At 37.8% G+C, this 23,257-nt stretch overlaps 2 protein-coding genes and 1 pseudogene across 3 annotated transcripts in view; 2 read left to right on the top strand and 1 right to left on the bottom strand.

Moving 5' to 3' along the window:
- MASTL (microtubule associated serine/threonine kinase like) overlaps positions 1–10,561 on the bottom strand; it is a 35,258-nt gene extending 24,697 nt beyond the window's left edge. For both annotated transcript variants that reach the window (XM_045857964.1, XM_045857965.1), the window contains exons 1-2: positions 10,318–10,561; positions 7,504–7,641 (exon numbers count right to left, since the gene is read on the bottom strand). In XM_045857964.1, the coding sequence (XP_045713920.1) occupies positions 7,504–7,641; positions 10,318–10,500 (321 nt within the window). In that variant the 5' untranslated portion in view covers positions 10,501–10,561. The remainder of the gene's footprint in view (positions 1–7,503; positions 7,642–10,317) is intronic.
- Positions 10,562–11,448: 887 nt separating this feature from the next.
- YME1L1 (YME1 like 1 ATPase) overlaps positions 11,449–23,257 on the top strand; it is a 61,896-nt gene continuing 50,087 nt past the window's right edge. The window contains exons 1-2 of the mRNA XM_045857984.1: positions 11,449–11,652; positions 19,474–19,602. Of these exons, the coding sequence (XP_045713940.1) occupies positions 11,620–11,652; positions 19,474–19,602 (162 nt within the window). The 5' untranslated portion in view covers positions 11,449–11,619. The remainder of the gene's footprint in view (positions 11,653–19,473; positions 19,603–23,257) is intronic.
- On the top strand, positions 14,968–16,332 carry LOC123831202 (annotated as a pseudogene).

Raw genomic sequence — 23,257 nt, 5'->3', positions numbered from 1 at the left:
AATTTCTTCCTCACAAATGTTATTCTAATTCTGGCAAAAAAAGATCCATGTTATTTTCCAAGTATCTGTCTGGTACTGCTGATCAACTTTGCTTTTCACCAATCAAAGTTCAACACATTTAATCGCAGACTTTTTAATCCAGTGATTCCATTCAACTAGATACTTTGTGGATCCTATTTAAAGTAAAGAACATCTTTAAGTTAGAAAAGTTCTCAATACTTGGGATAAAAGCTGTTTGTGTATAAAAATAGTTTAGAAGCAAGAGGTAGAATTGAAAGAACGAAATTACAACTAAAAGGAGAAAAAGAAAAGAGTTGACAAGGATAATGGACTGGGGTTCAAGTTCACATTAAAGAAAGCAGATAGAAAATGAAGGGAATGTGGAAGAAAGACGACAATTCTGGATGCCACCAAAGAACTCCGACAACAGAATCACAAAATGAAACGGACCTGGAGAAAATGGAAATTTAAAAGCCATCATTATATTTGACTTATGTAATCTGGCTTACCTGCCTGTTAGAAAAACATTTGGTTCACATCTATCAGCAATTTTTTAAAAACTGTTCTCTTTTTAGAAGATTTATTTTCAAAAGCATTCTATGGCTGAAATTCTGTAACAAAGGTAAATGCAAGTGCATGTATGTCTGTAGCTCTAAACTTAGAAAATGTCTCTTTCTCCTCTTTTGGAAGAGCAGACACCTACAGTCCCAAGTCCAAGTCCAATGAAGGGTTTTGCAGGCAGGGCACAGACTCATCGTCAAAAATGTGCCCAGGTGCCCTGACTCAGTGGCTCGGTTGGTTGCAGAGTCATCCCATACATCAAAACGCTGTGGGTTCAACTCCTAGCCAAGGAACATATCTGGGTTGCAGGTTTCTTCCCTGGTTAGGGCACATATGGGAGGCAACTGATACATGTTTCTCTCACACTGATGTTTCCTTCCCTGTCTCTCCCTTTCTCTCTCTCTAAAGCAAGGTGGCAAACACAAAGGCCCATGGGCCGAATCTGGCCCTCCAAGGGTTTTTAAAACAAGGGTTTTACCTGGCCCAGCACCTTGTTTCTACCCAGAGGCAGCACCAAGCTCTGCTTAACTGTTAAAGGAGTAGTTATATTTATACAGTCCTAAAATTACATTCGGCCCTTTGAAAGCAACCACGAGGCTGATGTGGCCCCCGGTGAAAATGAGTTTGACACCCCTACTTTAATCTGAAAGTTATTAGCCTTTTGGGGGGATAGTGGGAGGCAGTATTTTTTGACATATTATTACTTTTTCATGATTCAATTCAACTTATGCCTTTTTGGCAGGAATACTACATTAGTGATGTTGAGTCCTTCTCAGTGACTCCCACCAGGTAGCCATTCAACTAACATCAGTGTGCTCTATGACTGGTGATGTTAACTTTGATTGCTTATTTAAGGTTGTGCCTTCCAGATTTCTCCATTGAAGAAGTACTTTTCCCCTTTTGTAATTACTTTAATCTAGGGAAGAGACTTTGAAACTATATAAATAACCTATTTCCCAAAAAACTTTCATTCAATGATATTAGCATTATGTAACTACAGATGATTCCATTATTGCTATGTGTGGTTTGCAAAGCTCTAGTTTTGCTTCTATATGTACTTGTTTTAAATCATAAAATTTTCTATAGTTTTAAGCTGTAAAATACTGCCTTAACTAAAAAGTTAATAAAACAAGGTCATTTCTTTCCTCCTTAGGTTAGTACTAGTTTCCCGGGTCCACAGAAGTTAGTTGATATTTGTTGATGAGATCAATCATTAAAAACATTGATGAAACACAGAATCTGTGCTGAATACTGTGCTAGTGCTGGGAATATAATGCACAAATAAAATGTAGTCACTGCACTTAGAGTTTATAATTCAGTAGAGGGAAATAAATAAGTAAACAGATAATGTATTTGAGCTGATGAGATTCTTATTCTCTTGTATCCTAGTTAACAGTGATTACTAATCCTTTTTATCTTTGCCAGTCTAAGGAAGAAAAGATGGACATGTTTAAATGTTTATTTATTTTTAGGGAGATGTAGCATCTTTTCACACTGTTTTTGGCCATTATATTGTATTTCTTCTGTGAACTACTTCCATTCTTTGCTCACTTTCTACTGCAGTATTTATTCTTTTTTATTGATTTGTAAAATATGTTTACATAGTAATAAAATTAGCCTTTTGTCTGCCTTCTGGATAATAAATATTTTCTCCAAACACATCATTTGACTATGTGTATGGTATTTTGTTACATGTTTTAAAATTTAAGTACTGTATTTTGCCATGTATAATCTGCAGTTTATTGCCCAAATTTTTGAGGGAAAAATAAGGATGTGCAATTATACATAGGTAGTACTAATTCCATATCTATATAAATGTTTTTAATTCTTTTATTTATGCTATGTGTTAAAAGTGTAACTCTAGAAAGCAATAATGATATCCATATGCAAAATAATACCCAGGAATATGATAATCCATTTATATATAAATAGAAAATTAAAATGAAAGATTTTTTCCTGAAAGTTTGGGCCAAAACTCCCAATGCTGTAACCCTAGTGTACTCCCAAGTACATTATATACAGCACTAGGGTGCATATTATACATGGGAGTACATTATATACAGCAAAATATGGTAAGTATTATGTTGTACATAGTGTCTTGCATCATTCTATGATTATAAAAATACATCAGTTTTCTTCTAGTACTTTTATGGATTCCTCTTTTTAAGTAGAAAGCTCTGAAATGAAAGGGGAACAAATGAACCTAACTCTACATCAAGTTTCATACCCACACAGAGAATTATTTCAAGTGACTTCAGAAAACAGAATTTGAAAGTATATCCCAAGGACAAAAAAAACTACAAAGAAATCCTAAATTGAATCCAGTTGTTTTAGTGTTAGTAAAACCATATTTGTATTGTCATTTTGAATATTAGATATACAGATACTGTATGTTAAAGCAAATATGTAATTATGTTAATTTTATTAGGATCTTAGATTCTCAGTTTAAAACAAATATTTTTCCCAAATATTTTAATAATTTATATATTTTTCAAGATGTTAAACAAAAATTCTATAATCTTCCATTGAATTGAAAATATCAGTATGCATTCATGACATATTTTTTCCCTTTTTATAAAAATATGTGTTTTCTTGTCTATTTGCTGAAAAGGCCTAAAGGGACTGATCACCCTAGATTGTGGTGTCTAAACACTATTTTGCAATAAAAGTAGATAGACTTCCTTGCCTAGGTCTAGTACAGGACATTTACAAAATGACCCTTACGTATCTTGTCATGCCACAAAGAAAGAAAGAAAGCTATCAGAATACTAGGACAGTATAAAAAGACAGATTAACCAAAGGGGTTCCTGCTAACTAAAGATGGGACAATATGAACATGACCACAGTGGATTAAAAACACATAAAACCTATGTGTTATATATCTATAAAATTCCATTAATTCATAAAGACACTTAACAAAAAATAAAAGTAACAGTATAAACAGTTGGAAGTAGCTCTTCTGAAAATTGGTGATGAAAGGAAAAGAATCAAGGATTTTTCCTGCTTGCCTCATAATAGCTGAATTTCAGAGTAATGAATTGGGTGATAAAGGAAAGTTCTTTATAAAAGAAGTCCAGCTAAGGTGCCGTGTTAGCGCAGTAGGTAGTGTGTTAGTGTCATAAAAGAACTCCAGCTAATGAGAGCTAAAGCAATAATAAAAGTGTAAAAACCATAATTTTCAAGCTTTAATAAAATAATGAATCCAAGCAATGACTTAAGGGAATCAAAACTATTATGTGAAAGGTTGATCTAATTAATTATGTTAACTTTTGACTTCTGTGTATGTTTAAATGTTTCCATAATAAATGTTTTCATCTTGACCTGGCTGGTGTGGCTCAGTGGACTGAGCACCAGCCTGCAAACCAAAGTGTTGCTAGTTCAATTCCCAGTAAGGGCACATACCTGGGTTGTGGGCCAGGTCCCCAGTAGGGGGCACACAAGAGGCAACCACACACTGATGTTCTTTCTCTCCCTCTCTTTCTCCCTCCCTTCCCCTCTAAAATAAATAAATAAACCTTAAAAAAAAATGTTTTCATCATGTTCTTGCTCCTAGCATAGTACCTGATATGTAGTAGTCAATTATTTTTTATTTTTGTGGCTAAGTTCAGTCATACCTTATCTTTTTTCCTCAAACTAGCTTCCCATTTCTAGAAAATCTTGTTTTTCTCTAAACCAGTGCTTCTCACACTTCAATGTGTCTGGGATCTTGTTAAAATTCAGATTCTGATTCAACAGATTTGGAGTGGAACTTGAGATTCTGCATTTCTATTAAGTGCCCAGATGATGCTGGCATTGCTTATTTGTGGACCACACTTTGAGTATCAGTGATCTAAACCTGTGATAAAGTTAGTAGACAAGCTATGGACTTCTATCCAATATCAGGAATAGGAAATAAAAAAAAATATTATAGCTGTTTACTTATTCCACCAATTTTAGGACACAGCATTGAAAAAAAAGCCACCAATTGAGCAGGTTGACCTGCCCTTCAACCACCACCATTAGACTAGGGCTGTGGAAACCCATGGCTGCCATAGGGCTAAGTCATGACTGATGCCCAAGCCAGTCATGGCACTGGGGAAGGCACACACACTGTGTAGGACATAGTCCATGGTAAAGGTATTAAGAGAGCCCCAATAAGAATTAAAGGATCAAGCAGCTTCCTATCTTCTTTAAATAACATATAATGTTCCCTTCTTTTTCTGTAAAGAGCCAGCTAGTATATATTTTTAGGTTGTGGTAGCTATAAGGTCTGCTGCTACATGAGAATAAACAATTTGTAAACAAAAGGAAGGGGTTGTTTGTGTTTCAATAAAACTTTACTTATTCACTGAAATTCAAATTTTATATAAATTTCACGTATCACAAAATATTATTTTCTTTTGATTTCCCCCTGACATTTTAAAAATGGAAAAGGTATTCTTGGCTCACAGGCTATAAAGAAATAGCAGGTCAGATCTAGCCCATAGTTTGCCAACAACTGGCTTAAAAGATGGAAAGTCCATTATTCTTATTCTGTGGTTTTCACCTCTTTACTGCTACCATGTATTTTTTTTAACTCACTCAAAAAGTGAATATTCCTAAAAAGTAGAGCCCCATCTCATGCCTTTTCAGAACCTAGGGGTCTTCCTCTGAGGGTGAATTTCAATACAAAGTTGTATCTTTACTCCATTATGTTTCTCTCAAACATTACCCAGTCTTATCTCCTATAGTTAGGTTGCTACAACCAGGCACTGCAATTCATGCTAAAGTATTCATTGGAGTGTTGTTTAGAATAGTAAGAACAAAAACAAAAACAAAAGCCAACCATTTAGTTAAAAAGAAATTACAGAATTCATAAATAAATGTGTAATGTTATATAGTCATTAAAAAGGATGAGGTCACCACTAAGTGGAAAAAACAGGTAGAAGAATAGTATTTACAATATGATCATACCTTATGCATTCATTAAACAACTGTGATTTGTAACATTTAATATCAGTCTAAGTATACTCACAGATTCACTAAAAGATTAGAAATGTATTTAACCCTTAGGTACCAAAGGGGTTTTAAAATAGAGTCTTTTATAACCTATTCTAAATGCTCAGGCCTATAGCTCAAAGCTGTATATCATTTCTTTATTAGAGTTCTGTTTAATCTTAAGTTTTGGTATAGCAAGAAGTTGAAGTGTGGCACAAATATGTTCCACTGACTTGCAAGAAAGCTTTAGCACATCAGGGATAAAGGGCTTACACTCTTAATGATAATCAAATCATGAAAAAAATGAGCCTTCTGTTGATAAACATAAACCACAGGCTTAAAATCTAACATCCCAAAGTCCAATTCATTCCCAGAAAAGCACTTGTATATATTAATCAAAAGCTATTGGAGTTACCAAACATTTAAACCACAGACCATCTCTGAAGTCAGGAGACCCTCTAGCATGTGTAGTCAAAGTACCTTCTATCCTCACTTCTTCCTCACTGCCCTTCTCCAATTCCTTACTAGCGTTAATAGAGTGTAAGCTTCTGCTTTGAATGAAAAGCAAGCACCTCTCAAACTCTACCTCTCAAACTCCACACACCACAAACCCACACCTTCCAAATAGCTTTCTTATTATATACCAAACTTTACATAATATTTCCAGTTTATGTCCTTTTCTTACCAGATATTTTAGCACTATGTACCCCACTGTTCTTCATGCTTTTCATTAACCTACCAAAATTTCGTAACAACCTTTGAGGTAGATACTATTATCATCTCACTTTCTAGACATGCGTCATTTGATGAAGGGAATATATTCTGAGAAATGTGTCTTTAGGCATGTTTGTCATTGTGCAAACACTGTGGAGTACACTTACGCATACCCAGCAGTACAGCCTACACTACACACCCAGGCTATGTTGTATGGCCTAGTGCCACAAGCCTGTACATAACAACATGAGATTAAATACAGATGAGAAAATGACATGATCAAGAGAGGCGTTAAACTCAAGATGCATGAGAGCACTTCTGGAATATCGTGGCATACTGTTTTACAACAATGAGTAAGTAGAAATAGTACATTGTAAAGTAATGAAATAGTGATAAAACGTGTAGTATAGTAAGTACATAAACCAGTAACATAGTCATGCATCATCATTATCAAGTGTTATGTACTGTACATTATGTGAGTTATACTTTCATATGACTAGCAGTGTTGTAGGTTTATTTACACCAGAATCACCACAAACACGTGAGTAACGCATTGCACTATGATGTAGAGATGTCACTAAAAGGCAGTAATTTCTCAGCTCTATTAAAATTTTATGGACCACTGTGCTATATGTGGTCTGCTCTGAATCAAAATGAGTGACACATGACCATAATTAATTTTATGTGAACTTGGCTAAGCCATGGTACTGCAATTACTTGGTGAAATACCAATCTAAATGCTGCTGTGAAGGTATTTTTGAGTGAAAGATGATTGTCTTCCATAATGTGGTTGGGCCTCATCCTACCAGCTAAAGGCCTTAAGGAAAAAAAGAGACTTCAGTGTTGTCTCTTACTTGCAGCTGCCACCCTAACCTCTGTCTCTGAAAGAAGAGGGAATTCTGCCTCTGCACTGCTTTGGGATTGGTGCTACAATGTCAATTTTTCCCTGGATTTATAGCCTGCCAGCCTACCCTGTAGATTTCAGACTGGCCAGCCCGCACAATCACCAAGGGCAAGTCCTTAAAATAAATCCCCTGCTACACACACACACACACACACACACACGCACACACGCACGCGCATGCACTGTTAGTTCCTTTTTTTTGGAGAAGACTAACAGAACAAGTAAGGTAACTTAGCCAAGATCCTAAAGCAAGTAAGTTCAAGAGCTGGAATTTAAACCCAGGTACTCTGAATCCAGAGACTGGAATCTTAAGTCACTGACTTCAGTGACTGCTGATGGAAGACAAAAAAGGAAGACTGTTTACTCACCAAGTAGATATTGTTTGCTGACTGCAGTGAATAGTACAAATGGACAATGAAAGGACTTTTGCTTAGGGCCAGTGCATCCCTCTCAGCTTGTACCTGATGAGTCATATTTTTGTTGATCATGTCTGCTTTTTTGACAACCTATAGCAGGCAACATGACAAGAGACATTCAGTTTACTTTTTTATTACAAATTATTCGCAGGGTTGAAATTACCATCATGAAACAACCAGAGAAAGAAAACACATCGATGTCATTTGGACCTCATATTGCCATCAGGAAACTGCCAGAAAAACAACTAATGTGGAAAAACAAAAACAGAACCTTTTCAACAGAGAATTGCTTATCTTGACATCAAATGTCATAAGTACCATGTCCCTTTTGAGAAGGAAAAAGAAGCAAAATAAATGTTCCCTGCTGATCCTGTATATTAGCAGTAAAAAAAGATTCTGTTCTGTTCTTCTTATAACAAAGTGAAAAGATAGTAATGTTCCTAATAGCTCGCAGATAACCAGGAACCTAGACACAGAGAAATATATATATGTACATGTATATGTGTGTATGTGTATGTATATATGAGTGTGCATATGCATATATATAAAAAAAAATTCTGATTCTTTGATGGATGGAAATAGAATCAGAAAGAGGAAGAATGTAGAAAGTTTGCCTAGAAAATAAAATTTTAAGAATGGTTAGAACTAGTGAAACATTATCAAATGCTATGGTACAGAAAATAACTGATCACTCTTTTCAAGGTAATTAGTACAGAGGCAAAACCATTAAAGGTGGAGCCCTAACTGAATAGTCAATAACACTGAGATCAAGTCTCAGGACTATCTCAAGAAAAAAAAGGCATATTTCTCCCAAAGATTCATTAGAGTATTTAATAAAATCATGAATACATTGTACATTCCAGCCTTATATCCTTTCCATAAGGAAATTGTGAACCATTGACAAAGCCAGTTTATAATATGATTTTTACCTATCATTCCATTAGATTGAAAACTCTATGAAGGCAGGTTTGTTTTGTTCACGATAGCCCAGATCTGAGAAAGGAAGGACATGCTCAGTAAATACTAAAAAATGAATTGGTGTTCTCACTTCAACAACAGATAATGACTGATTAGTAAGCACAGTAGAAGGAAAAGCAAAACATCTTGGGAACATACGAAGCAAGGAAGAGTTAATTTCAATGGGTCAGGGTAGGTTTGAAGGTGAGCTGGGATAAAAAACACAGGTGGAGAAGAGCAGAGAAGGGTAAAAGAAAAGCACTTAAGGAGCATAAACATAAGCTCAGGAGGACCATATACAGAATTATGAGACTAGTCAATTGTCTGGAGTGGCTAGAACACATATCTTGTGTTCCACAAGAAATGTGGAAGATACAGTGGGAGTTTAGAGTCAGAATGAAGCATGAATGTTTCCTTTCTTCCTTTTAAGGAGTTTGGACTTTAGCTTGTATATCACAGCCTAAGGAATGGATGTAAAAATGAATACTGATTCCAGTTAGGGGGCTATTTCAATAGACTAGGTATGAATATTAAGGCCTGTTGAACCTCAAAAACATCATGTTAAGTGAACAAAGACCAAAAGTTATACATTTATGATTATATGCATATGCAATGCCTAGAAAAAGCAAACATATAGAAAGTACAATGGTGGTTACCTGGGGCTAAGGGTATAAAAGGGGGGAAGCACTGCAGATGGGAAGGAGAGATCTTTTGCGGGTGACAGAAATATTTTAAAATTGGACTGTGGTGATGATTACTCAATCTTTAATTTATTAAGAAATCAAATTGTGCTTTTAATAAGGAAGGAAGGAAGGAAGGAAGGAAGGAAGGAAGGAAGGAAGGAAGGAAGGAAGGAACAAAGAAAGAATAAATTAAAGGAGGAAGAAGACAAAATGAAGAGCTGTGCTTGGGCAGACGGGAATGAAATGGAAGGAGTAATAAGAATATGAGATAGAATTGACAATACTTGTTAAGAAGATGGGATACACAGATGAAGGAGAGAAAAGTTAAATGACGCAGGCTATGACAGGGATGACGATGGTGGTACTGAATGGAAAGGGAATGCAGGAGGTTCAGAGTTTAGGTAGTTAGGTGGGGAGCACTAGTCTAGGTTAGGCAAGTACTATTTGGAGTTGCCTGCTAGACATTTACATAACAATGTCCAAAGTCTCCTGCCACTCACATTGCTGGCTTCTTTCCTTTATCACTTTCACTAATTGCTGAAATGTGAGTAATCTGAAATTGTGAGAGAGTGGATACCCAAGAATGGCCAGAACTGTTTCAATACATGGAAAGCTCTTGAATGATTTTGGAATGCTATATACTGCTGCAAAGATAAAAGACTGATTTAGGCCATATTCCAGTTTAGTCTTTAAATAAAAATACATTCTAAATTTATAATGGAATGTTGGAAGAGGAAAAATGAGGTTGCTTAATGAGATCCTTTAATTTATAGGTCAGAAATTAATGTACATCAAACTGACGGAATTAAAAAATAATTTGGAAAGTAACTTTAAAATTTAAAGTTTCAAATTTAATCTTCATGAAGGCGAAATCAGTATAAAGGATTCAGAGGTTCTGGTGTCTCGTAAGTATTCAGGGTGTGAAGAGAAGGGCGTGGCAGAGGAGAAACAACCGATTTGCCCTCGCTGATGTGTCACCCTAAAGTGAGAAGTCAGCTCGCAGGGCTGTGCAGGCGTCAGCAAGCCAGGCCACCCAGTCTAGTTACTCCAGCAACCCAGGGGCCTGCCCAATTCAGAGGACAGAAAGAAGAGCCGAAGGGCTGGCTTCTAGTCCTTGACTTCTTACCTTCACTGCATACAACTTGCCGCCTTTCTGTCCCAGATACACCTTCCCGAAGGCGCCACGGCTAATAGGCTTCACTATGGTGAACTCCTCAATGGAGGGAGGTCTTGGCACTGAGATCCTACTCACGCATTTCCCTGCAGCCGCCCCTCGTCCACTCTCCTCGCTCCCGGCGGTGGGCTCCATTGTAGCGCAGCCAAGATTAAAAAGCTCTAAGCAGCCGCCAAAGCTCCCTTCCCAGCCACAACTCCCGCCAACTAGGTTCAAAGTAAGGTTCCGCCCACGCCGCCCGCAGGTCGTGACGTCACCGCGTCGCGCTAGCCCCGAAGGACCCAATGGGAGTGAGGGTGGGGACGCTGGGAAATTTTCCAACCAACCACACACTCTGCCAGGGCAGTAACCACTGCCCACTTTGTTTGTAAGGAGACGGGGGTTGGGTTAGGCGTTGCCGCTAACGAAATAAATACATATATACAAGCATAAATAAGTAAATAAATAAATGGGCACTGAGGATCAGAATCTGGATCATAGGATTTGAATAGTTTACACCTGACTTTCAAAGAAGGCTGTTGGGAACCTGACTTTTAAAAAAATTTCTTCTCTACCTTCTCCTACCCACCCTCTCTCTGCCCTCCGACTAAATGTAAACCGGTTGGATTTATTCAGGGAAATGGTGGCTAGTGAAATCGTAAATGTGGAGAAACTGGAAGAGCAGGAAGTGGTGGTGCACCTGTAATCTGACATTTTAACAGGATGTAATTTGCCTGATTGAAACAGAATAGGAACAAGAGGAAGAATTTTCGATTATTGTGAGGAAGGTAGAGAACACTAATTTGTAAGAAAAGACCTTACAGCTTATTCTGTTCCAGTCGCAACAGAATACATTGCATAAAGAAGCTGTGAAAAGGTTTAACAGGGTGGATGCCGGCCCTAAGGAAAGGAAAAATACAGTCAGAAACTTTTTAGGGCCACTATAAAATGTGAAGTGCACTATACAATGTGAACATCAACTACTTTTGGAGGACAGCAACACAGATAGGAACTCCGCTGGAAAAGGCCGAGCGCTGACACTTGCAGGGCTGGAGGCACTCCTCTGCCCCGGAAGTAATGTTGCTTTAGAGCTTTGCTTTCCGGGGCGGATTGTCGAGGCAGCTGCTGTAAAGAGGGGAGGCCATTTTCTGTGTCTAGGAAGATTGCGGTTAAGGGGAGGGAGAAAAAGAAGGGGAAAAAAGGGCTCAGCGCCTCCCTGCCTGGACGGAAAGGCAGTTTCAGCAGGCAGGTCAGGTCGCTGAGGTCCCGGAGGAGATGTTTTCCCTTTCGAGCACGGTGCAGCCCCAGGTGAGTCCGGGCATCCAGTCCTTATCCGCCCCCCTCCCCAACCCCCCAACCTTCCCTCCCTCTCTACCGCTCAAGGCTGTTTGTCATTTGCTTTTCTTGGAAGCGGTTTCTCTTAAGCGGTCGTTGGAGGGAAGGGAATAGAACCACACAAATTCTAGGCGAGAAGGGATCAGGGGTAGCGCTGAAAGTTAAAGGGCTGACTGACGGTGAAGCAGAGCGTGATGGAGACCTTGGCTTGTCGGGTTGATTGCGTGGAATTTTTGCTAGAGAATTCATCAGGCATTGTTCAGCGACCGACTTTCAGGGCTGGAGGTTGGGTGGGGGAGACCATTGCCATAAATGTAAAGGAAGCAAGTAATAGTCCTTTCCCGTCTTTCCGCCTTCGGACCCCTATTCTTTTCTTTTACTTTAAGTGGAATTTAACCAACACGTGATGTAAGCATTTCAATAATCTGCCACGAAGGCTTTCCTTTTTTTTTTGGCTAGAGATGACTAAACAAATAGGTATTTTCAAGTTATTGATTGCTTGCAGTTAAAATTTTGATTGGCTTTCTCCCCGGCTTTTCCTAGAGCAGAAGATGGGGCAGGGAAAAATGATTCCAACAGTTTTCAATGATCTTTTCTTAAAACATGCCACTTGTAACTATTTTGCTAATGGTTCATTTAAAAATCTTTTTTGATGGTAACATTTTGACAGTTTTTTTTTTTCCTTGAGAATTCTTACAGTTTTGCAAATGGGTTTTGGAAAATTTTCAGGTTCAATTTTTTTTTTATTGATTGATTTTAGAGAGAGAGAGGAAAAGGAGGAGAAGAGAGAAAAATCTGTTTGTCATTCCATTTATTTCTGCATTTATTGGTTGTTCTTGCCCTGACGGAGGATCAGATCTGCAACCTCAGCATATCAGGATGAAGCTCTAACCAACTGAATACCTGGCTAGGGTGAAAACGTAAAATAATTTTTGGATACTGTTTGGTTTCTTGGTAAACATATACTTAGGTTCCTTTGTATAACCCATAAACCCTTGGGTTTTATATATAACCCATATGCAATTCTTTTTGTTGTTGTTTGTTTTTCTGGATGATTGAAAAAAAGAAGTGATTACTTAATGGGTATCAGTCATGTGCCAGGTAAAGAAAGCAAACACAAAATCTTGATGCTGATATGAAGTAAAAGATGAGTAGGAGTTTATCAGGTGAAGTATAATGGAAGTGAACAGGTGTCCCAGAGGGTCGGAAGACTGTCTGGAGGTCCTGAGGTAGGAAAGAGTTTAGCAGATTAGAGGAACAAAAATAAGACCAGTGTGGCCTAGAGTATGGTTATTAAGGGGCACAATAACTGAATGAGGTTTGGGGAGAAGCCTTGAAGCAGGCCATTCAGGGTGTTATAATAAGGAACTTGAGATTTTATTTTAATTGTGTTGGGAACCATTGACTACTTTTAAGCAGGAAGTGACATGACCAGATTTACATTTTTAAAGCATCACTTTGGCTTATGGCTGTATGGACAATGTGATAGGTCCAGAGTGGACATATGTTTAGTAAAGGATGCTACTGCAGTAATCCAGGAGAGGCATAATGCACAACTAAAGTGGCAGTGGTTATGGAAAGAAGGGGGTGAGATTTAATTTGGAGAAAATAGAATTTCATGAAGATTGGATTTGAGGGGTGATGGGAAGCAGTGTTTATGGTTTGATTAGTGGCATGCATGAAGATGTTATTTACCAGGATGACGATGTCTGGAGGAGTCCTACCAGTTGTTCCAAGAAAGAAGTGTGACTTGGCCTGTAGAATACAGTATTAAGCCTTTTGAAACTGGACTTCAAGATGTTTACATCAGAAGACCCTAGTTTAGGAGAATTTTATCATCAGCTAGATGGAGAGTTAGTGGTACATGATGTTGGGGCACTGGGGCAGCAGCTTGAAAGGCGCCAGGGACATATGGCAGGAATTAAATTCTCTAGCTTCAAGGTGAGCTCTGGAGGGGTCAGCTTTCTCACAGATAGAAGTGCTGTCAGAAACCATTATTGCTTTGCTGAGTACCCCCTGCTTTTGACCCCAGGCAGGTGCCATAACTGAGACCCCATCAGCTTGGCTAACACTGTTTGCCTTATCCTGGTGATTCCCTGAGACCTGGACCCACCCAATATGTTTCCAGTGGCTTTTGCATTACAGCCTGTTTTGGCTCATACTCTATGTTTCCTAAAATCTCTCAAGGTTCACAAAACCCAAACAAGCAGTATCTGGCCTAGTATATCCTGTATTTCTCACTAAATGATCCTAGGCCTGGCACTAGCAGCAGCCAGCCTTGGTTCACAGCTTGGCGGCCTCTCCTGGGCACCTCCAAGCACAGCACAAGTAGCAGCCATCTGTAGAGTGCTCTGTAGCTCATTTTGGGTGGTCCTGGGCAGGGCACATGCAGCGGCTGATCTTGGCTTATTTCTGCTGGGGATGCACACAGCCAGCACTCACCCTGGACAGCTTCTGATCACTGCCTAACCACTTGCACAAACACCACATCCAAAGAATGGACTCAGCAGGCACCAGAGCCCCACTAAAGCAAATCCTGCTTTGTGGTGTCAGCTCCTGTTCAAAAGCTCCTCCACTGTAGTTGTGGCCAGTCCTCACAGTCAGTGACGGGTCACCTGAAGGTAATCCCTCTCAATGATGTGCTAACACCAGTCAAGGTTCAACTATGACAGGAAGGCACACACAGCCCATGCGAGTGACACACCTGAAACACCCATCTCAGGGGACTAGGAGATGGTGTCACCATGGCCCATGGAACACCTACTAGTTAAGGCCACTCTACCAAGAATGGGAAACATAGAATCTCTACCTAATACATAGAAACAAACACAGAGAGGCAGCCAAAATGTGGAGACAAAGAAACATGTCCCAAAAGAAAGAAAAGAACAAAACTCTAGAAAAAGAACTAACCAGAAGTATCCAACCTGTGGCCTGCAGGCTGCATGCAGCCCAACACAAAATCATAAATTTACTTAAAACGTTATGAGATTTTTTTTTGTTTTCATTAGTGTTTGTGTATTTAGTGTGTGGCCCAAGACAGCTCTTCTTCCATTGTGGCCCAGAGATGCCAAAAGGTTGGTTGGATACTCCTGATAACAAAAGCAACCTACCAGATGCAGAGTTCAAAACATTCGTTATAAGGTTGCTTAATTACCTCAGTGAGAACTTCAACAAAAAGATAGGAATGAAAATGGAGATAGAAAACATAAAAGAGGCTGTTATTGCCACTGCCACTTGGGGAACTTTTATTTTATCCTTTGGTGCAGACAAAAAAGCAAGTAGCAGTTAGACAGGAAAAGAATGGCATTGAAACAGATTTTCAGCAGCAAGTGCTTTGGGGAATTGTAGAAAGTTTTTGAACATGACATTGTTGAACTGAAACTGCAAAATGAAATTTGCTATCTACCACCAAAGACAGAAGCTGGAAAATCCCCTGTACTATGTTGGCTGTCTGGTTTAACTTACACAGAACAGCATTTCATATAAAAATCTGGTCATCATCAGGCTGCCTCAGAACAGGGCTTTGTTTTTATTGTTTCTGATACTGACTCTCACAGCTACAGTATTAAAGGGGAAGGTAAGAAGTGGGACTTTGGCACTTGTGCTGGGTTTAATGTGGATGCCAATGAAGATCCTTGGAAAACTAACTACACAATGTATTCTTGTGTAATGGAGGAGCTTCCCCAACTTGTAAATGCCAATTTTCCAGTGGACCCCCAAAGAATGTCTGTTTTTGGCCAGACTGTGTGGGAGGCCATGGAGCTCTGGTTTGTGCTTTAAACAATCCTGGAAAATGCAAATCTGTGTCAGCATTTGCTCCCGTGTGCAATCTAGTCTTCTGATCCTGGGGCAGAAACACCGGTAGTGGATATTTGGGAATAGATCAAACTACATGGAAGGCTTATGATGCTACCTACCTTGTGAATACTATGCAGATTCTCAGATGGACATACTAATTGATCGAGTAAATGATGTCCTGTTTCTTTCAGATGGTCAGTTACTTCCTGATAACTTCATAGCTTCCTATATTGAAAAGGAAACCCCTGTTGTTTTTAGATTACAAGAGGATTATGATCACAGCAACTACTTCACTGCATCCTTTATTGATGTTAACATCACACAGGCAAATACCTGAGTCCTTGAAAAACTTAAGAGAATCTTTTCAGGACTATGGAAATTGTAATAAACAGGATCCCAGGAAATAAAGATTTCCAAACATTGTATTTCAAATGCTAAAAATGCTTCATTTGATACATGAATCACTTTCTGAATAAATAAATGAAAGCGGAAAAAAACCCCCACAAAAGATCAAGTTAGATAGGAAGACTACAGTAACTGAAATGAAGACTGTATTAGAAGAAATCAATAGATCAGTTGAAGCAGAGGATTGAAACAGCAATTTGGAAGATAAGGTAGCAGAACACACTCAATTAGAACAGCAAAAATGGAAAAGAATCCAAAAAGAGGATAGTTTAAGGAGCCTCTAGGACAACATCAAGCATACCAACATTTGCATCATAGCTGTTACCCGAAGGAGAAGTGAGAGTGAGTAAGGATCTGACACTTGAAGAAATAATAACTAAAAGTTCCCTAACCTGGTGAAGGAAATAGACATTCAAGTCCAAGAAGCACAGAGAGTCACAAAAAAAGATGAACCCAAGGAAGCCGTAATAAAGACACATCATAATTAAAGTGCCAGAGGTTGAAGACAAGAGAAAATCTTAAAAGCAGCAAGAGAAAAGCAGTTAGTTACCTAAAGGGGAGCTGCCATAAGACTGTTAGCTGATTTTTCAACAAAAACTTTTCAGGCCAGCAGAGATTGGCATGAAATAGTCAAAGTGATTAAAAGCAAAGACCTACAACCAAGATTTCTCTGCTCAGCAAAGCTGTCATGTAGAATAGAAGGATAAAGACCTTCCCAGACAAGAAGAAGGAATTATCAACCCCCAAACCAGTATTGTAAGAAATGTTAAAGGGACTTCTTGAGAAGAAAAAAGATAAAGAATATGAAAAATAAAGTGTCAATAACTACAAATCTACCAACAATTACTTTAAATGTCAATCGATTAAAAGTCCAAATTAAAAGACAGTGGCTGAACAGGTAAGAAAACAAGATCCTTACATATGTTGCCTGCAAGAGACTTCAGATCATAGGACACACATAAGACGGAAAAGAGAGGGATGGAAAAAAATATTTTGTGAGAATAGAAGCAATGAAAAAAGCAAAACAGCCTTTAAAACAAAGACTATAAAACACAAAGAAGGATCCAGCAGTTGCACTTCTGGATATTTATCTAAAGAAATTCAAAATACTAATTCAAAAAGACATACAAGGATATGCATCCTTATGTTCATTGCAGGATTATTTACAATACCCAAGATATGGAAGCCAGTTAAGTATTCATATAGATAAATGGATAAAGAAGATGTGGTGCATATATACAGTGAAATATGATTCAGCCATATGAAAGGATGAAATCCTGCCATCTGCAACAGTTGGATGTACCTAGAAGGTATTATGCTGCATGAAATCAGACAGAGAAAGACAAATACCATATGATTTTACTTACATGTGGAGTTGAAAACAAAATAAATGAATAAACAAAACACAAATAAATTCAGATAGGGAGAACATATGATGGTGGCCAGATGGGAAGTGGTTATGTGAAAGGGAGAAAAAGGAGACGATATTAAGAAGTACAAGTTGGTACCTACAAAATAGGCATATAAAGTATAGCTTAGGGAATATAGTCAGTAATATTGTAATAGTTATGTATGGTGTCAGATGGGTGCTAGATTTATCAAGGTGATCATTTCCTAAGTTATGTAAATGTCTAATCACCATGTTGTTGTATACCTGAAACTAATATAATGTATGTCAACTATAATTTAAAAAAAAAAACCCATTAAAGAAACCTAGCTGGTGTGTTTCAGTTGGTTGGAGTCTCATCCTGTGTACCAAAAGGTTGTGAGTTCAATTCCTGGTTGGGGCACATACCTAAGCTGTGGGTATGATTTCTAGTGAGAACACGTGCAAGAGACAACTGATTGATGTTTCTATCTCACATTGATGTGCCTGTCTCTCCCCCTCTCTCTCCTCTCCCTGTCTTCCTCTTCCCTCTCTCTCCCTCCTTCCCTTCCTCTCTGTCTGAAAGCTATGAAAAAGGTCCTCATATAAGGATAAAAATATAATGAAAGAAAAGGTAATTTAACACACTAAAAACAAGAGAGAAGAGATCAAACTCTTCTAGCAATTTAAAGCTTTTTTTGAATGAGAATAAATACAACTAATTAAAATTTTCAAAGAAATGGGAAGGAAATATGCATCTTAACATAATTTTATTCCTATAGTTTTAAAAGAGCTTATCATTTATCTCTGGCTTTAAAAATAATACAGCTCATTGCAAAGAATGCTGAAAAGAAAAATATACATAATAAAAGATCACCCATAATCTCATTACCCAAGATCACCTGTTATAATAAATTCTTTTCTACTTTTTTAAATCTCTACACAAATAGGCATGTGTATACTTATGAAAAGGCATTACAGGCAGTTTTACAGCTTTTTTTTCCCCATTTAACAGCATATCATAAATTTATTTCTATATCAGTAACTAGGGAATGGAAAGTCTTTGCTTGGAATCTAGAGTTGTATTATCTGGGTTAGAATTGCTCCTGTACTTACTAGTTGTGTAACTTTGGACATGCCACTGAATCTATCTAAATTCTTGCTGTCTTAATTAAATAGGAACTTATGTTTATGGTTGTTAAATGAGGATTAAATGATAATATAAGTGAAGCACACAGTATGAAACCTGGCAAACAGGGAGAACCTATTTAATTTGTTCACTCAAAAAACGTTTACTTAGCATCTACTTTGTGATTGTTGCTGCACTAAGCTACAGTATTGAATAAAATACACAAAAGTAAAGTAATATAAGAAAAAGTCTCTTGCCACACGGAACTTATAATTTAGTTGGAGAGTGTGGTATAATGAAAAATAAATATTTAATCTTTATTCCAGTTCTTGGCCCAGAGTTTCTAACACCCTCAGAATTTAGTGGTAGGAGTGTCATTATTCATAAGGAGTCCTTTTGAGATCACTCCCGGATTTATGCTAATAAAGTTACTTAGGGTGAGGTTTCTAGAAATTATCAGGGCTAGGTTGGTTATCTTAGTGATTAGCATGGAAACTGTCATCTCTAACCTCTGGGAGGGAGGGTGAGCTAGCTTGAACATTGAGCTCTTTGAAAACTTTTAACAATGAAAATCAGTGCAGAGATTACAGTGTGGGAGAGGGGTACACTTTGGATCCATAGGTGAACTCCTTTTGAGGTAAGAACTCAAGGATATAAGAGAGCAAGTTAGGTGACAAATGGACAAGAGGGAATAAATAGTGCAAAGACCTTGAGGTAAGGATCTGCCAGTTGTATTCTAGGAACAGCAAGGAGCCCAGTGGAGTTGAAGAATGAATATGAGCATAGCAGTGGATAAAAGGTAATCAACACCCATGGATGACTTTGGCTTTTAAGTGAGAAGAGAAGCAGCTGGAAAGTTTTGAACAGAGGAGTGATGGATCTAACTTTGGCTCTCTTAGAATACATGTAGGGTGAGCAGTTAGGGAGCTATTACAGAAATCCACATACGGGTAATGGTGACCTAGAACAGGATGGTGCAGTGGGGAGGTTGAGAAGTATCAAATTCTGGACACATGCTTACTTTTTAAAATGTCGTTGAACTATTTCATTTTGTGGCGGTACATATTACTTAATATCAACTTTCATAACTTTCTAGGTTACAGTTCCTCTGAGTCATCTCATCAATGCCTTCCATTCACCAAAAAGCACATCTTCCGTCAGTGCATCAGTTTCTCAAAACCAGCATCGAGATGTGGTTCCTGAGCATGAGGCTCCCAGCAGTGAGGTAATAGGTTTTACTCTGGTTGTGTGAGAAAGCATTTTGATTTAGTATGTTGTAAATATGTTTGAAGCATTTTTCTATGTTTAGGCTTTTGTAATAAGGTGATTTCTGTTACCAGCTTAATCTCCTTTACGATTAAGGATGTCTAATTCTGGCTTTATTATACAGATGGGAAAGTTATTGTTTTATTCTTTAGCACCTTATTAAAAAATTTCATGTGGCAGTAGATTTGGTATTCACTTCCAGGTTACTACTTGTGTGATACCATTCAGGTTTTCTTGTTTTGTTCCAACAGTAGCAGTGAATCCATAGTTACTGACCATGTTTGCCTGCCAAATCTCAGGGAGGCTAGAATAGTAAAAAGTTATCATCTGCCACCTGATAGGAGCTTTCAGTATAATTGAACAACTAGAATATAAGTATCTGCAAGTGAATTGTACAAGCTATGAAATCAGTATTGGCCTAGGGTATAGGGAATTCTTGCCCTGGGAACCCTTGTTTTCACAAGATTGACTAGTAAGATAGTAGCTCAGAATACATTTTGAAAAGGAAAGAAAACAGTATAGTCTGTAGGCAAGTTTCCCAAAGCCTGTTTAACCAATAAATAGCTTGTATTCTTAGTTCTGATATCAAGGACTATGGCAAAGGATAGTAGAAGAAAAGTTGAAAGTTTACTTTTGGGGGAGTGATTGTTGGGTCAGTCTTAATATAAATTTTTTTTTTTTTTTAGATTTTATTTGCTTTTTTTTAGCGAGGGGAAAGGAGGAAGAGAAGGGGAGAAACAGATTGGTTGCCTCTCGCACACCCCCAACTGGGGACCTGGCCTGCAACCAAGGCATGTGCCCTGATCCTGAATCAAATCAGCGTGTTTCAGTCCACAAGCTGAAGCTCAGTCCACTGAGCCACACCAGCCAGGACTTAAGATAAAATTTTAATTAGATGAAAATTTGTCTTCGTCATCTTTTTTTTAATTGTTGTCCAAGTACAGTTTTCTATCTTTTACTCCCATCCCTCCCCACCACTCCAGCCCTCTCTGCCTTCCTCCCCTAATTCCACCTCCCCTTGTTGTTGTCCATATGTCCTTTATAATTGTTCCTGTAAACCCTTCTTTTTTTTCTTTTACACTTTATGTTTTATAATGGGATCATACTGCAGTGCTGATTTAGTCTCCTTTCTTCATTTAATAGTCTTATGAACTTGTTATGCCATACGTTTTCCAAAATTTTAATGACTATATAAAACCTTCATTATATAATATCCCATTGTTGGATATTGTTTTAAATTTTTTGTTGATTTTACTATCATGTTGCTAAATCTTGGATTGTTTCATCAAGTGAAATTGCTAGGTCAGTAGTGAAGTACGTTTTGGGGGGCTTGAAAAGTAATTAAACTCTAGAAGCCAGTGTTAAGACCAAAGGTCTCAAATATAGAATTGGCATTCTTACCGTCTGATGATACCTTCATTAGTCCTATTGTTTGTCTTTAATGAGTGCTTGTTATTGCTTCACAAACATTTTTATTCTTAAGCATCCTATCTCATCTCTGCTCTCACCTCCTTTGCTATGTGGTGACTTTGCTTTCATCAAGTCTTGCTCATCCAAATACCCATGACACAAACAAAAAATTTTTTTCTTTTCACTTCCTTCAAGCTATTAACTTCTTTATTCTCTGCTTTCAGACTTCTTGAAAAAGTAGTCTTAATTTCTTTCCTTTTTTTTTTTTAAGATTTTATTTATTTCTAGATAGAGGGGAAGGGAGGGAAAAAGAGAAGGAAACATCGATGTGGGAACATTGAACATTGGTTGCCTCTTGCATGCCCCTAACTGGGGAACTGGCCTGCAACCTGATGTACCCTGACTGGGAACTGAACTGGTACCTTTCAGTTCACAGGCCAGCACTCAGTCCACTGAGCCACATCAGCCAGGGCTATTCTGAATTTCTAACTGTACACTAGCCTCACCTTATCAGTGGGGGATACATTCCAAGGTTCCCCATTGGGTGTGTGGAATTGTGGATAATGCTGAACCATATACACATATACTATGTTTTTCCTATACATACATACCTATGATAGTTTTATTTGTAAACTAGGCATAGTAAGGAATTAACAATAACTAATATAAAATTGAATAGTTGTAACAGTAGGCTGTGATAAAGTTATATGACTGAGGTCACTTGTTCCAAGTAATCCCTGCTGAAATCCTTCTATAGGCTCAATGGTTTCTGGTGCAACACATTCCCACCAGTCAGGGCATGGTTTTTGTGCAGGTTTTCCACTGACAAATTTAATGCCTTTTCCATCTTAACTAAGCATTTAGGCACTGTGGCTGTATGTTTTTCAATTTGAGATATAAAAACAAAGCTAGCATGAATTGTTTTCTCTTCACAATTTCAGATAGAAGATTCATTCTTACCATAGATCTTAGCAACCTCAGTTTACAGTTTTTTTAAGTCAAGAACGTTTGCCTTTTCACTTAAAGCAAGTACTTTATGGATTTCTCTTTGACATATCCGAATTGCCAGCATTACTACTTTTGTGCTTTGGGGCCATTGTGTATTGAGTACAAGAAGGGTGACTTCAACACGTGACAATCTGTTTGATAACCAAAAATACAGTCTTGGATCTGATGACCAAGAAGTCTGCTAAGTGACTGACTGGTGGGGAGAGTATTCAGTATGGAGACACTAGACAAGGGATGATACTTGGCTCCAGGCCTGACAGAACAGATAGCACAAGGTTTCATCATGCTACTGAGAACAGCACACAATGTAAAATTTACAATTTGTTTATTTCTGTCATTTTCCATGTAATATTTTCAGATGGTGGTTGATTGCAGGTAATTGAAACTATGGAAATCAAAACTATGGGTAAAGGGTACTACTGTACTTGTTAAAGTTTATCCACACTGCATCCTGTCGTAGTTCGGTTACCACTTTTACCATTTTTTAGACCTATTTTTGCTAAGGTCAGCATTGACTTCCTTAGTGTTAAATACAGGTCTCTTAAAATGCACATCTTTTTCAACTTTTCTTAGCATTTGACTTTGCTGAGTATGTACTACTTCCAACATATTTTCTTGGACTGAGTGATACCACATTGATGATAACTTTTCTCTTTTTGTTTCACTGGCCTTTTTTATTGCCAACCCCTTACATGTAGAGTGTACCATGCATTTATCCTAAATCTAATTTTCATTCTGCAGTCTCTCAGGTTATGTAATCTACTTTTATATCTTCACTCAACATCTACATATATGTATATGCTGACAACCCTAACGTCTCTCTAAAGTTTTCAAGTAATTTAGATAGTGGCTTATTAAATTACCCCTCTGGGTAAGCTCAAGAGACTTCAAAATTAAGGTGTCCAAAACAGAGCCACTCCCTCATATTCCACTGTATTCAAACTTACAGTGGTTTTAGCCCCTCTTTATCAGTCTGGGTCCAGCCATGAACAAGAAACTACATAGTCATTTGAACTGTAAACATAATATAAAAAGTGGAAGTATAATATAAAATACAGTTTTTAGTTTAATGTTTTAAAAATTCTGTTTTTATAGGGGATTGGAGTAACTAGGGATTGGCCAATAGTAAGTAAAGAAAACTCTGAAATTTATAGGACAAATACATTTATGGAGCAGCCAATGCTCCTGGGGTTCAA

This window comes from Phyllostomus hastatus, unplaced genomic scaffold (genome assembly GCF_019186645.2).
Source record: "Phyllostomus hastatus isolate PE091 unplaced genomic scaffold, TTU_PhHast_1.1 phas_scaffold_1674, whole genome shotgun sequence".
Taxonomy (NCBI): Eukaryota; Metazoa; Chordata; class Mammalia; order Chiroptera; family Phyllostomidae; genus Phyllostomus; species Phyllostomus hastatus.
This window is presented reverse-complemented; position numbering and strand designations above follow the sequence as displayed.